Here is a 15606-nt window from a genome sequence, read left to right as displayed (position 1 = left end):
TGTTTCCAGATAAATAATTGATAATAAATTCTAAATATAAGTTTAATTGTCTTCTTGTAAAGTCGTCACTGCAACAGATCATGGTCTTCCATACTGACATCTGGAGTCGTATATTCATAAGTAGGCCTGTCAGGATAACACATTTTCCTGGACGATAAATTGTCCCAGAAATTATTGCGATACACGATAATATTGTTGTTCTAAGACAATTTTCAGGTATTATTATGGTAATGTCATAATAACTCAAAGGTCAATAAGCTTTAAAGTCTAATGAACATTCAACACTGGAACTGGAAGACATTTTAAATATCCAAAATAAATAAACAACAGAAACAACAAATAAAATGAATTATAGTCTGTGGAAACAAAATTGGCTAATTGAGACCAAAGAACCAAACTAAAGATTTGTTTCAGTTTCTGAAAGAGAGAAAAGAGAAAATCGGTAAATCATATAAATGGAAATTATTGAGCTTGTTTTAATTAATCATGATTACTTGATGTATTGCTTATTGCAACAGGCCTGTTGATAATAGAAACTTTGGGAGCAACTCGTTTTTGTTGAGCTTTTCATTTTTCATGGATGCAAATTTTATCTGGATAAATATTTATGGGTTTTTTGAATTTCTAAGACTCTTTTCAAATTAACGTCTATTCTGAAGAGAGAATAAATGACTGGACATGCGCTGGGATTTAACCCTTTACGCATGCTTGATTTTATAATTTTCCAGTGTTAATGGAGGACATGTTGAGAGCTGGAAGAGGCAGACATGCTGCAAAACGCCCAGGTCTGACAGGAAGCCCAACAAATTCATCCACTCAGAAAAGTCAGAATGAATATTTTCAAAAATATTAGGTTCACACACTAATCAGTGAGTGGAGGAGGAACATCTACAGTACGACTCAACCAATCTATTTACTGTAGTGCAAATGGATTTTTTGCAATAACGATTATCAATGTAACCATTAATATTCTTCTACCAAGTGGAGGTTTGGTCGGGGAGTAACGGCATCTTATTGTATAAGATCTGGAAAATTACAACACAAAATTTCCCGCTGGTGATTATCTCACTAGCATAGATGTAACAGAAAATGTTTTATCTGCCCTGAAATGATTTGTTTGGGTTTCTAGTCGGAATCCTGACAGAGTGACAGACAAGACAATAATTAAACAGTGCAAGTAGTTGGGACGCTGAAGGAGGAAGAAGGCATCGTGCAAACAGCTAATGGCCGAATGTCTGAAGGGTATGTAGAGCTAAATCACAATCACAGCGAAAATTACCAATACCAACTGGAAAATGGTGCTTTTTGTCTGCAGACTATGAACATTTTAAGCTCTTTTGTAAGGTTTGAAGAGATAAAAGAAATCAGAATAAGATTGTTGGGTTTGTGGCAAAAATCACGAGGACAAAGGCTTTCTTGCAGCATAAATCAAATACTTGATCCTGAAAATATTAAAATCTCATTTTGTTCTCGTGAACTCACCGTCACGTCTCACCTTATACGTTTTAAGTGTCTTTACATCCCTATTGTTTGTTTCTAATTAAGAATTTAAAGAAGCAGCATTCAGCTTCTATGCTAAATCTGGAACAAACTTCCAGAAAACTGCTAAACAGCCGAAACACTGAGTTCCTTTAAATCTAGACTAAAAACCCACCTGGTTAGAGTTGCTTTTGAACCATAATAAATTAAACATTTTTGTGAATTGATGATTTTGCTGATGGCACCAGTCAAAATGCAATGTTTGTTTCTGGTGTTCCCAATTGTTCACTGTGTGAATCTTCATATTTGTGGGGTTTTATGATGTAAAGCACATTGAGATGCCTTGTTGGTGATGTGCTACACAAATAAACTTAAAAAGTAATAACTGTGCAGGAAAAATGAAAAATGGAAAGAAAAAAAATCAACCGTCACTCAACAGTTTTGCAAAACCAGAGCGTTCTGCGAAAGGGTTTTCAGGGGGAAACTGGAGACTTTTCATAGACTTCAAAAGAACATGCAGATGCAAACATCTAAGATGCACACAGACAAAGTTGCGCAACCTTTCAGAAAGCATGCATGAGATTTGTGCAATGTTTAGGGCACCACAAAGATGTTTCAATGAACTCTGGTGGTCTTTCTGCAGTAAAACCACCAGGTAATCTCCTCGCTGCGTGTTTGCGTGTGCACTCTGAGGATGGGAGCGTTGGAAACGCGACCAGGGAGTCTCCTCTGTGTGCAGATTTAGAAGCAGCGAAGCGACTTTTTGAAGAAAACTGATGTCGGTGCTGCAGTTTCTGGTGCTGCTGCTGAAAGCCCACAGACCACAACCACATTCATAATCAGATGTACCATGAGGCAGTTGGGAATGGAGGTATAAATACAGGTACAGGTCAAAGCAGAGCATCAGTCGGTCCTCTGCTTAGAGCATCTAGCGAGTTTAGAGAACCAACATGCCGTCTTGCAGCGTTTCACTGGGTCTACTGGTCTTACTGGGGGGCGTGCTGGCTTACGCTCTGCCGTTTCAGGCCATTTCAGAAAATCTAAAACGAAGTCACGAGACCATCGCAACTGATCTGGTAAGTTTACTTGTTGGTGTCCCACAGGGCCCTTTTTCTTTTCTTTTTAAAGGTGGCTGTTCATGTTTTTAATTTTCAGTTAGGATGTAATTGGAAACGCGAGACAAGATGCTGAGACTGAACAAGGATTCAGCACAGATTAAAATGTTTCTTAAATTTCCAACAAGCTGAAAGATGAGAAATGTGACCAAATGACCATGATTACTTACAAACAACAACAAGATCTGTTTATCTGTTAAATACAGAGAATAATATCTGTAAAGTGACTCTGAATTGAACCAACTTTGACACTTTCCCCAAAACAGTTTTTTGCAGCGGTTTTCTGAGCGTTATTACTCAGCTTGTGGTTTCCACCCAGTACAAATGAGGTCATGCATGTGACCATTGACTGGCAATTATACTTTTAATTATTAAGCTTTCAGTAGCCTCAAACATAAAGTTACCCTGCAGTGTCATGCGGTTAAAGTTTGACAGGGTTTTTATCTGCAGTTTTATTTTGTTTCACATATTTTTATCAAACTGTTAGAGGAAAGCAGCTGACTTTGATCTCAGAGATAAGCTGTGATTACATCATGTGAAAGCGAAAACAATCTGAACTTTTACGCATTTTCTCCATGTCATCAGATAAGTTATCTCAACAATCGGTGACAAAGCAGGGAAATTTCTCGCCTCTCACGTGGCTTTATTTTCAATTTAGATTTTACTTCAAATTATTAAAGATATTTCACTCTATAGTTTTAATCTGCTTGGAAGGCGAAAATATTTGGTCAAACTTAGTAAAAACACAAATAGTGCATTAATTAAAGAAAAAAATAAACCGGATTTTTAACTTGTTTAGATGTTTGGTCTCCTGGTTTTGAGTGTAATTGTGCATCATATTTGTTTTAGGGCCTGACGCAGCTGGACGTCAACAGAGATCCTCTCTTCGATTTCGTCATCAGAACCATCAACACCTCCTGCCAGGTAAACAAACAACATGGTGGTCGTCGTTTAGACGTTTTTGGGTCTGAAATGGAGCCGTTTAACGCAGGACTCTTCGTACCAACCAGCTTCAGAGGAATCCTTTCTGATCCATAATTCATGAAAACATGCAGCAGAAAATGTAATGTACTGAAAAACATCCATCATCTGCCAGTTTACTGAACAATCTGAGAAACTACAAGAAGGAAAAAGATGAGATTGTTTTGTTTCCCTACATATTTGTTTATTTCTTATTCTGATAGTTTTATTTTAGTTTTTGGTGTTTAGTTAACCTCTTTAAACTCTGGCTTACAAAGACACTACATTTATGATGTGCTGATATTATTTTGTTCTATTTGACTGCAATAATTTAAGACTACATGACATAAAAACAGACTCAAACGCAGGTTGATGCATTTGTATTGAACGTTTTTTTAAAAAGTCAGGCAAGCATTTTAAATATCATCTGGTTCTCGTGTTGTCATGTCTCTGCTGTTATGAAATGAGGTTTACAATAAAACTAAACATTACTGAAAATAAGTGCCATCAAGATTTTGACAAAATAGAAGTGGAGGAGCTGGAGATTAACCCCGTCTGTAGCGCTGGGGAGTCCAAACGTTTTGCCATGTGGCCCAAATTTCTTGACTAAAAAGTTTAAAAAAAGATAAAAAATGTCAAAGTAATTTTTATGGCTGTGAATTTCGGCTTTACAGATGAAAAAGGAATAAATTTCTGCCAAACACTCAGAAATTTTGTGACAAATCTCAGAAATGTTCCAGAAAACTTGGGACATTTTCAAGAACATTTTTGAGATTTAGAAATGTTTCATATCTTCTTGGAGAAAATTTCTGATATGAACCTAAAATAATAATTTTTTTCTCTATCAAATTTGCAAGTTTTTTTCTCCAAGAAAATTTTGGGTATTACTCTCAAAATTTCTGAGTTTTTTGGCAGAAAACTTTAATTTTGCATGTTTGCCATATTAAAATAAAGGCATCTAGTTTTCAGTTTCTTTTGGGTTCAATTGAATACATTTATTTTTAGTAATAAAAACAGGATTTGGGTCACTTTCTTTCAAAACACTTGCTACATTTAGCCAAGTTTTTGCTGATTTAGGTGCAGCAAAGTTGGCTTTTTAGTAAAAGTCTCTTGGTTTAAATAATTCTTTATAAAAACACAAATTAAAAGTCTCCATTTGTGATTACGCCCAATAACAATTTAACCGGACCAAAAACTGAGCCCTGAGGATCTCCAGTTTATGCTTATGAATGATTAAACGTCAGACAATACACATTGTAACTTTTTCTAACAATTCTGCTGTAAACATCCATTACGACGTTACTGTTGGAGTGATTTTAATCGATCTCAGACAGAAAAACCAGCCTTCTCTAATTCCCAAGGACCGTCTCTTCCTTCACGTCCCACAGAGAAAAGAAGACATACAGCTGATGAACGCCACTCTGGACGTCTACATGCGAATCTTCTCGTATGTCCGGCATCACCACGGCAAACACCTGCTGGACAAGCTGTCAGAGTCGAAGCGGACCGAAGTGAAGGAAATTCTGAAAAATCTGGAGAATAAGGCGAAGGAGCTGAAAAGCCGACTGATTTGTCAAAATCAAAACATAGAGGATGCACTCAGCGAGCTGGAGAGAATCAAGGTAACATTCTTTTTTTTTTTTTTGTATTTTGGTCATATGAGAATCATGATTTTTTTTAAATGAGAAGTCAAGATTTTGTCCAGAATCCTCAGAGAAAAAACGTACTTAAATTAACATTTCTTTTTTTTTGTACTGCCTTTTTTGTACTTTCATATCTTCAGTAAGAAATTGGAGTCGTCTAAAGTGAACCGATTCCCATCAGTGATGCGTCGGTTCAAACATGAACGTCTAGAAATCCACCGTCTTTACTTGTGATAACTTTTAAAAACAAAACTGTGTGACGTCTCTGGATTCAGCCTTCGAAAAGCAGAAGCTTGACAAAATAATTATAATATGTTTACTAACAGAAAAAAAGGTGGTTTTGATGATCGGTTTATTTTTAAGATCATTTACGGACAAAATTAAAAAACTGTGAACTGGTTTAATTATACAATCACTACTTTTATGAAGCAAGAACAAACTGCTTTAATTTAAACATGAAGGGGGTCTTCAGGAACGTTTATGAAGTGTCATTTGGTAAATAATAAAATTTTCTCTAAGAAGATATGAAACATTTCTATTTTAATGCAAAGTTGACCTAAACGTTAATCCAAGTTTTAATGGAGCATCATTATTTCCCTAATAATGCAAAGTTGCATTAAATGCAACTTGCATTAAAAGTCTCATTACACTCAAAATGATGCATAACTGACACTTTTAAATTACTTTCAATGTAACTTTTAAAGCAACTTTGTATCAAAATGACAATATTTACCAAATAGTTCAAAGTTGACATTTTTAATGGACTTTTAATGCAAGTTTTAGTGCAAATTTGCATTAAAGGTGTCATTATTTACCAAATGACACTTCATGACAACAGTTGTAAACATTTATAAAAACTCCTTCATGTTCTTGGCAGGTGTTATGTCAGTCTAGTGTGCAGCCCTTCAAATAAAGTGTTACCAAATCTACTTGATTAAATAAAAACGCAGCTTTCGTTTCCACTCTTCCCTGAATGTTTAGCAGCAGAAGTTATTTATTGGCTGTAACTGATGCATGTGATTTCATGTGAATTGACCGGAGGTTTCCTCTGCCTGCAGGTGGACGACCCCACGGTGCAGAAAAAGGCTCTGGCTCAGTTCCTACAGATCTACCAGGCAGCTTCTGTTGTGGCAGAATCCCAGGCTGCCTCTGCAAAGTAACCATCAGTTATCCACCAGTTTGACTAAAGCCGCTCTGGGAGCCAACCAAACTCACTTTAACTTCTTATTTATAATTATTTACCTCTGTTTTTACTTTTTTAAGTTATAACTTGAGTTGAGCTGCCTTTAGGCCCGTCACAGTAACCAATAAATTAATTATTTACATGATAAATTAGAACAAGCTCAATAATTTCCATTGGCATGATTAACCTCTGATTAAAGTCTTCAGTTTGATGCTTTGGTCTCGACTATCTTCTTTTTTTGAAGGATAGTTTTGTTTACAGAGACTTTTATTTGTTGTTCCTTTGTTTTCTTTATTTATTTTTTATATTTAAAATGTGTTTACTGTTAAATGTTCATTATAATTTAAAGTTTATTGACATTTGAGAACGTGCTCTTCCATTATTATGCCATTATTATCATTATATTACTTGAAAATAGTCTCAAAACAACAATATTATCGTTCATCTTAACTTCTGAGAGAATTTATTGTCCATCAAAATGTTTTTTGGTGACGGGCCTAGCTGTGTTCGGTGTTCATGTCTACTTCCACTTTCACATTTACTGAAACTGCAGTTTAAGTATTTAACAGGTTACTTGAATCCATTTCACATTCTAATGTTCCACTTGACTGAGTTATATTTATTTTATGATTATTTATTAGGAGTTATTTATTTTTAATTTATTGTGTTGTTTTTATTTCAATAAAAGCAAAAAACTTTACCCAAAATGTTGGTGTGTGACATTTTTCTTAGATCACGAAAAATGTCCTTATTAAACTTTTTGCTTTGATGGATTTTAGGGGCTGAATGAATCATACCAGTAAAATTAATGATCATTTAATCTACCCGACAGTCATTTGAGTATTTCTGAAGGTGACAGGAGTCTGTTTTGTTGCTTTGTTCTGTTTTGTTCTTGAAATCTGAGTGAAAAGGAACAGTGGGAGTACAGGTCCCTGTGGTGCTCCTGTGCTGTTAATCTCCTGCTTAGACTCACAATCCTTCAGTGTCACTATCGCTGTTTTCACACCAGGCAGTCCGATAGACTCGGTTTGACTTGGGACCAAAACTGCAACATTTGTTACATTTCCAGCTGCTGTGGTTCTTTCTCTCTCTCTGCTCTGAGTCAAACCAACCTGTTCCCCTCCTGGCCTGTGGGGGCGCTGCACCAAGAACCACTGAAGGAAACGACACAAAACCCTCTGAAGACACAGAGCGCAACTTCCTTCTTCACCAGATGGAAACAAAAATTGAGTGGCGTCGGATTTTAGCGGTTGTAGATTTTTCTTTTGTCTTTGGTAATAAACCAGGAGTCATTTGTCCCGCTAGCAACAGGCTAGTTTGTTTTGGTTGTATTTACCCAAAATGCCGAGCGATATAGTCAACTTCCTGCCTTTGGAGTCCAATTGGCATTCACATATGCATTTGAAGTGAATCAGAGTTCACTTTAACTGAACCGAGACCCAGATTTTTTGCCGGACCAGAGTTTGCATTTTTGGTTTGCATCAGTGTTTGATTACTTATTCACACCTCCCCAAACGAACCAGACTTTTTAGGCTAACGGACTGGAGTTGGATTAAAGCGGAAAACACAAAAGTGTTGTGAATGCACCTGAAGAGTTTCTGACAAAGAAAATCAGGCTGAATTGTGATAAATGCAGTGGAGAATTAAAATAACATGATGCTAACATTGCCCAGAGGGTAAATACAACCAAAACAAACACGCTAGGCTAGCAGGAGAAACGGCTTGTGGTCTTTTTCCAAAGACAAGAGGGAAATCCTACAACCATGAAAATCTGATGCCACTCAGTTTTTATTTGCATTTGGTGAAGAAGAAAAGGAAGCAGCAAAATCTTCTGATTTGGTTTAAGGCAAGATTACTTTTACCTACGTCAATGTTTCTTTTTTTTAAAATTTAAAATAAAGTCAGTCTCGTCTTGTTGAAGTGGGTGTGGTGTTCTTCTATAGAGGCAATCAGCCTCTAAAGTTTAAGAACCAATTATTTTGTGATTTTTTAAATGTAAATACATTTCTAAAGGTAATAATTTAACGAACTGACTTTGGTTGAGTAATAGGGCAGCAGACCTGCAGGCGTATAAAGACTAAACAGGATATAAACTTGACAGCCGGTTTCATTTTAAATCTCGGCAACTAAAAGGAAATTCTGAAGTATGTGAAGTATATAAATAAATAAATGTCTGCGGTACTAAATCCCACCTTCTGAAGGAAAACATTTATTCGGTGGAGAAAAAAGAAGAAGAAGAAGAAAAAGTGAGTGGAATGACTATCCTGTGACATCAGGCTGACATTAACAGGTTTCCCTTCTCTTCACCAATCATGTGGAGGGATTTCCCCTCCACTGCATGATGTAATAAAACACTGAGAAGAGCACGGTAGTGGCTAACAACTAGTCAGCATATGTAACTATGTAAATATAAACGTTTAAAAAAATTGATAAATGTAAATATAAAATGAAATGACAAATACTGTTAATAATAATACTAATTCCACACACTTGTTAATCAGTTAACAGATTAAGATTCAGCTGTAATGAAAACAACTAAATTAAGGTTCCTTCACGTTTCTCCAACTCAAATTTAAGACCATTAAAAATTTAATTTAAGACGAGTATCACAATAAAAATGTATGAAAAACAATAAGTTTGTACTTAGCCATGATGCACATAAAAACTAGCTAAGTAGCTAGCAAGAGTACATTAGCAGCTACTTAGCGGCAGTAGTGGAGAAAGTACTCAAAAAATGTACTTAAGTAAAAGTACAAATACACAGACAAAAATTTACTCAAGTAAAAGTAAAACTACCACATTAAAATTTTACTTAGGTAAAAAAATACTGGCTTTTAAAAATACTTAAGTATTAAAAGTAAAAGTAGTTGCTGAATAATACCTAATCACTAATATCATTAAGTGAACCGATCGTATTTAATTTTCATCTGTCAGACATGTGCCATTTTAATTAATGCCACAGATAAAGCATGTTTTTATTGTGTTTACTCTGTAACATTGTTTAGACTTAGATATGTGATTCTATGCATCATAATTTCAGGGATGGAAACATCTTGTCTCTTGTCCTAACAGCATGAACTTCACTTTTTTGCCACTAGTGGCTTTTATTTTTAAAGAAATCCAACAGAAAGGGTGGGAAGGGGAGGACATGGAACCAAGGAGCCACGTAGCAGAGTTGTAGTCAAGACCACTGAACCCAAGACCAAGACCAGCACCCTGCGCTACATGACACAATAAAATTAAGTGCACCTATCAAAATTGCTTCTCAAATTGATCAGATAGATCCACATTCCCATAAAAATACCCAGATATTAAATACTTAGAGCTGAAATAAATTTAACTGGTATCAATTCAACTCTTCTTCATTCCGTTTTGCTTTCATCTCTGTGCTACAATCCGCAGAAGTCTCCTGCCATCCCTAAAAAAATAACACCCTGGGTGGTTGCCCATATTGCCAATGTCAGAAACCACAACTGTCTGCACCATTAAACATAGTAATTAACAGTAAACAATGTTCAATGAATACTGTCCAAGGCCCAATAAGCAAGAAGTAACCAAGCAGAAGGAGGTGACTGTTCTTATCCTCCCGCTGCAATGTCTGCCACCATGACAGGTGACGAAAACAAAGAGCAATGAGCATGCTCTGCGTTCTTATGTTCATGATTTATTTATTCGGCAATTATGTATTTATATATATATATATATTTCGAAAAAAAATAGCTACTGCAGTGTACGCAGAGCATTACAAGGACACAGAACGGCTCTCAATGAGGCTTCAGTCCTATCAACCTTAGTATAGATCCGTCCAGAAGAATTGGATCGTTCTTGAATGGTCACAACATTGTCCCATATGTGCGACACCTCAGTCAACACCTCCACACAATAATTCAGCACATTAGTGAAAACTTTTTTTTCATCGCAGATGCAACATATGCGTCTCTGTACAGCTAGCTTTGCTAGCAACACGTCCACAGATCTTACCTTTCTTTAAGHTTTCCTTCCAAGTGACGCTAAAAGTTGAACGAAGTCCCGCCGTCTGTGAAAGCGAAGCGCTTCTGATTTTACATGTCGCCATATCTTATGATTTACGCAGCTATTATCGATTAGACAGACATCTCCTCCGGCTCAGAGGAAACCACTGCGCATATCTGGAGCTCCACGTGCGAGTAAAGGTGGATGCGATGGTTGACAACAGACACTAAGTCACGTTATTGCTTGGATTTTACGGCGCCACCTTAAATCCCTGAACTTCACATTTTAACGGGAAAAAAGCGCAACGCGACTTGGATGTAACGAGTAACGCAACACTTTTGTAGAAATGTAGTGAAGTAGAAAGTACAGATACTTACTTGTAAAATGTAGAGGAGTAAAAATAGAAAGTACCCATCATTAAATCTACTTAAGTAAAGTACAGATACACGAAAATTGTACGTAAGTAACGAAGTTACCACTGCTTAGCGGTAGCTTCAACCGCCTTGAGTCAGAAAATGCTATGAAGATGTGACTCAAACTTTATCCTGACACAGAGGAAAAAAACTACACAGAAAATACAAGATTAGGTGGATTCACCTTTACAAAATTTAAGACAAACTTGCATTGTTTTTAAATTAATTTAAGACATTTTAAGGCTTTAATTTTAGACAAATTAATTTAAGACTTTTTAAGACTTTTTTTTGAAGGTGTCAACACCTTCAAAATATTAATTAGTCGACAAAAGTCATGATTCGGTATGTATTCAGGTAGCCTGGTAATCATTTCAGTACGATCAAGAAAAATAAATCAAAGTTGTTGTTTTTTTTGTTTTACTTCATTGTGCATTAACACATCTTTTTGCATTTATTTGATTCTATTATGTTCCAAAACTTTTTTTAAAGTGTAAAGTTTATTTATGTAGCACATTCCAGCAACAGGGCAGTTCAAAAACACCAATAATCAATTATGAAACAAGCAATAAACATTAAATTTTATCAAATCCCATCATTAAAATCACCAAGTAATTCCACATCAAATATACTGATCAATATTTCACTCACGTCAAATTAAAGGTAACTCTAAACAGGGAGGGTTTGGCCTTGGTTTAAAATAACACAGTGTTTCAGCTGTTTTGCAGTTTTCTGGAAGTTTGTTCCAGGTTTGTGGTGTAGTACAGAACTGACTGATTGGAAATGTCAATAGATGGATAGATTATACAACACATGTAACCAGTTGAAGACAGTTGGTTTTTACACATTTTTTGCCCATATTTAATAATAAATCAATCGTTTTGATGGCGTTTGTAGAGAGTTTTAGCTGATTGGACACAACAGGCAGCTGGTGTTGGACTCCAGTACCGGTGATGTTTCCACTCAGCTTGACGTTGTTTTCTGTGTATCACACAGTTAAATATGAAATTGTGTTTAAGTTTAACCAACTCTCCATTTAAAAAAAGTAGATTTTTAGCAGATATATTATATTATCCAACAGGAAGAGTGAAGGGATGCCAGGTGTGTCTGGAGCCTTGAGCTTGGCTAACAAACCACGTTGCCTCCCCTGTTCCTGTTTCCATTCACACCGCCCAAACGCCCAAACGCCCGCCAGTCGGCTGGTAATTCTTTATGTTCCAGTTTTGGTACATTGACGTCAGCGTTAGCGAGTCTTTACTTAATTTGAGCTGTAAGCACATTTCTTCAGGTGGGAAGGAAGAGGTCAGTTCTACAGAAGTTCTGGAAGCCGTTTATGTTTGTAGTAAAATAGTCAACCGTAAATTTGCATCTTAAGAAAAAGCAAACCAGCCCACTTCATCTATTCATGTAAAACTAAATGAATTCTGCTTCAAACTGATCATAGACGGGTATATTTTGAATTTATTTTAAAGCGTTAACAACTGCAGCTTCAATAGTAACACCTTTCAAACTCTGACATAATTTCCCCACTTCGTTTCGCAACGCGTAACTTTTTTTAAATAATGCTTCTGATATGTTGCGTGTTGAAGTCTGGTCAGCGATCACGCCTTCACCACGTCACTTAACTCATTTCACACTCCTCTGGCTTATGGTAAAAAGACCTTTCGTCTTTTTCTGTCTTCCTGCTGTCGTCACCTTCCTACACTGAGGAGCATCTGAATGCAGCGTCAAACCACAGCCTTTGACTCAGGCCTGGTCGCACAGGGGCAGCCCTCAACGCAACTCTGGGATTTCTCCTCGTTCACACCAAGAAAAACGTCCAGTCTCCAAACGTTGAGAAAATATGATTCATCAAAATGGACAACCTGCTGGCAGGGTCGTCAACAAATAAATAAAAATCATGATTTTTAAATATACGTCAGTAAAAAAGAAGTTACATTGGGATAAACCAATATGGCTGACGGTCAAATCAATATAAAAGTCAAACTTAAAGTCTGAATTTGAGCCTTTGCAATAATCTTTAGTTAAAAAGACAGCAGAGTCATTTGGAGGTATTTTGGTAACAGCATTAGATAAGCATGTAAGTTCATTTATAAAGCACATTTTCACAGACAAAGTGTTTTACTAGAAAATAGCAAAACAGAGTGCAAAACATAAACAATACAACCACGAAAGCTCAAATTTAACCTATTAAAACTCACTGAGGGAGCTTCACACCTGACAGTCCGGTAGATTTGGTTCGATTTGGGACCAAAATTGTAGCATTTGTTACATTTTCAGCTGCTGTAGTTCTCTTTCGCACTGTCAAACCAACCAAATCCTTTAAGCAACCTGTTCCCCTCCTCACCTATGGGGGCGCTACACCAAGAATCACTGGAGGAAACAACATGAAACCTTTGGCTAAAGACCACGAGCCATTTGTCCCATTAGCATAAGGTTAGCACATCTGTTTTGATTGTATTTACCCAGAATGCTCTGTGCTGTAGTCCACTTCCTGCTTTTGGAGCGGTCTTGGCGTTCACATATGCATTCAAACCGAACCAGAGTTCACTTCAACAGGAGGATTCAGGCGGACCAGAGTTCGATTCACAGCTCACTAAACAAACCGGACTTTCTAGATAAACGGACTGGAGTTGGATTAACTGAACAGCCATCAACTCTTTACTTACAGGAATTACCAGTGGCCTCATTTCTTCCTCTGTTCAGGATATGAAGTATTTTGCTGCTCTTACATTCCAGCATTCATAAACAGTGCCAATTAAAAAAGTCACGAGTTTATTTCAAAACTTGTTTTTGATAAGGATCACCCAACTCTGACAAAGGTCTACAAGAAACCAATCAGAAACCATGGCAACCGGGGCTATCAAATGAAGCTCACTCCAAAAATCATCATCAGCAGAAGAAGAAAAGTTCATCTGTCTGGACCAGGTTCCTGTTTGCTTAGGATTCTGGGATTCGCTGAACAAAAGCAGGACAAGAGCAGAAGCTCCGCCGTGTTTTCATCAGCTTTTTTTATGCGCAATTTTAAATATCTATCGATTAAAAATGGTTGATGGAAACGTTAAAACTCAAAGTAACTTCTTCAGTTTCACAAAAAAGATTTTAATACTCGATTAAGGTTCTTTTTGGCTTTTCTGAAAGAGTTAATACGATAAAGATGAGATGGAAACACAATTACCAAATAAGTTCTGACGTAACAAACTTTTACCTCTCATACTTCCTGTTAATTACAGCAATGAGTAACATCAACGTCTGACAGTAACACCTTTTGCGTAGCCTGGTTGATTCACTCCAAACTACTAAATGGAAACATTCTCTTTCTTTTTTGCGACATTTCTCAAAATTCACATGATATTTCGATGGAAATGTAGCTTATAGAGCTCTAATATTTTGATTTTGTCATTAAAATGCCTTCGAGAATCTTATAGTATCAAAGATTACATCAAGTATAGAGATTGAGATTCAGTGGTGGCAGTTTGCTTTATTAACCAACCATCCTCACTTTTTCTGACCTCTCTTTATTTGCAATAATTATTAGATGCATTATCTGAAAGATCCATTTTGGAGGGATAACAGTTCTACATTAGCTTAGATTTAAAATAAGAACACAAGACAATTCAACTAAAAACCCTTTTTATGTTATTCAAGTCATTTTTTAACATCTGGAAACTGAGACAGCTGAATGAAAACGTTGAACCGTCAACCCATTAAAGCTCAGTGGTTAAGAGTTAATCAGATACACATGAAACTAAATTAGGCAAAATCATTAGAATCATTAGAAACACTGCAAGTACACAAATAAATTCCTGTATTTGAAGGGATTTATTTGTTCATCAGGTTTAACTCTAAAATATGAAAAATGTCCAAATATTTTAAATCTTAACCATCCGAATAACCTGCTTTGTTCTCTAAAGGTCCAGATAATGTTATTATTTTTTGCTTTTGTTGCATTTTAAAAGCTAAAGTTGAATCAGATTGTCAGTAAAAGCAGTGAGGATTTTACCCTAGGTTCATCAGAAGCTTTGTAAAAATAACATGGCTCATATTCAGGATCGTATTTAAGAAGAAACAGTCCATTTCCTTCAAACAGAGACGAACTTCCTTTTGTGAAACTCCAGCGTTAATGTGCGTGAGCAGGGGATACCCGTACGCTCTCACACCTGAGCGTCCTCACCTTCCTGTTTTCCGTTTCTTCATCTGCTTCGTCTTTTCTGCTCGATGGCGGCAGCAGCAGCAGCCGCCGTCAGACAACTGAAGGCTCTCGTGTCGTTCCTCAGAGCTGAATTTCATACAGAGAGGAAGAAAATAAGAGGATGAGTTAGCGACAAAATTAGAAAACATTATCTTCAGGTTGCTACCTGCAGCTGAGCTTCATGTAAAGTTTACTGAATTTGTTTACTAGAATTTGTTTTTCATTGCTACCAAACCAACAACAAGAATCCCCTCAATGCAGCTTCTCACCCTGAACACAGCATCGACACACTGAAACACGGTGGTGGCAGCTTAATACTGTGGGAATGCTTTTTTTTCCCAGCAGGGATTTGAAGAAAGATGGAGCTGAATCCAGAATAATAATGTTAGAAGCTGCAGAAGACTTTAGACCAGCAAAAAAAAAGCCAGAGATACGATGGATGGCTTGGATCAGCGGTGCCCAAAGAGCGGTCCGGGGGCCATTTCTGGCCCTTTGAAGGATCTCCAGTGGCCTCTTCTCACCTACAGGCACAGTTAATGTAGATGGACACTTTTTCATCTTTTAGGGCAACTTTTTTTTACAGAACAATAACTTCTTCAAAGAAACATTAGATGTAAAATATAGATTCTCATTTATAAAAGTTTTTGCGTTA

The 15606-nt window shown here is 36.6% G+C and overlaps 1 protein-coding gene across 1 annotated transcript; it reads left to right on the top strand.

Moving 5' to 3' along the window:
- Positions 1 to 2429: 2429 nt before the first annotated feature.
- Positions 2430 to 15017, top strand: LOC103459382 (uncharacterized). The gene is made up of 6 exons (XM_008400891.1): positions 2430 to 2555; positions 3444 to 3518; positions 4943 to 5199; positions 6075 to 6081; positions 6256 to 6353; positions 14900 to 15017. Exons 1-6 carry the CDS (start codon positions 2430 to 2432, stop codon positions 15015 to 15017), a joined length of 681 nt encoding a protein of 226 aa, XP_008399113.1.
- Positions 15018 to 15606: the final 589 nt, after the last annotated feature.

Source organism: Poecilia reticulata, linkage group LG23 (assembly GCF_000633615.1).
Source record: "Poecilia reticulata strain Guanapo linkage group LG23, Guppy_female_1.0+MT, whole genome shotgun sequence".
NCBI classification, from domain to species: Eukaryota; Metazoa; Chordata; class Actinopteri; order Cyprinodontiformes; family Poeciliidae; genus Poecilia; species Poecilia reticulata.
This window is presented reverse-complemented; position numbering and strand designations above follow the sequence as displayed.

What these genes read in the sequence shown, in the direction of transcription:
- LOC103459382 (XM_008400891.1), top strand. Translation starts at nt 2,430, where the DNA reads ATGCCGTCTTGCAGCGTTTCACTGGGTCTACTGGTCTTACTGGGGGGC. An exon ending in AGACCATCGCAACTGATCTG is followed by an intron (nt 2,556 to 3,443) that starts GTAAGTTTACTT and finishes TATTTGTTTTAG; the next exon opens with GGCCTGACGCAGCTGGACGT. An exon ending in CCATCAACACCTCCTGCCAG is followed by an intron (nt 3,519 to 4,942) that starts GTAAACAAACAA and finishes CACGTCCCACAG; the next exon opens with AGAAAAGAAGACATACAGCT.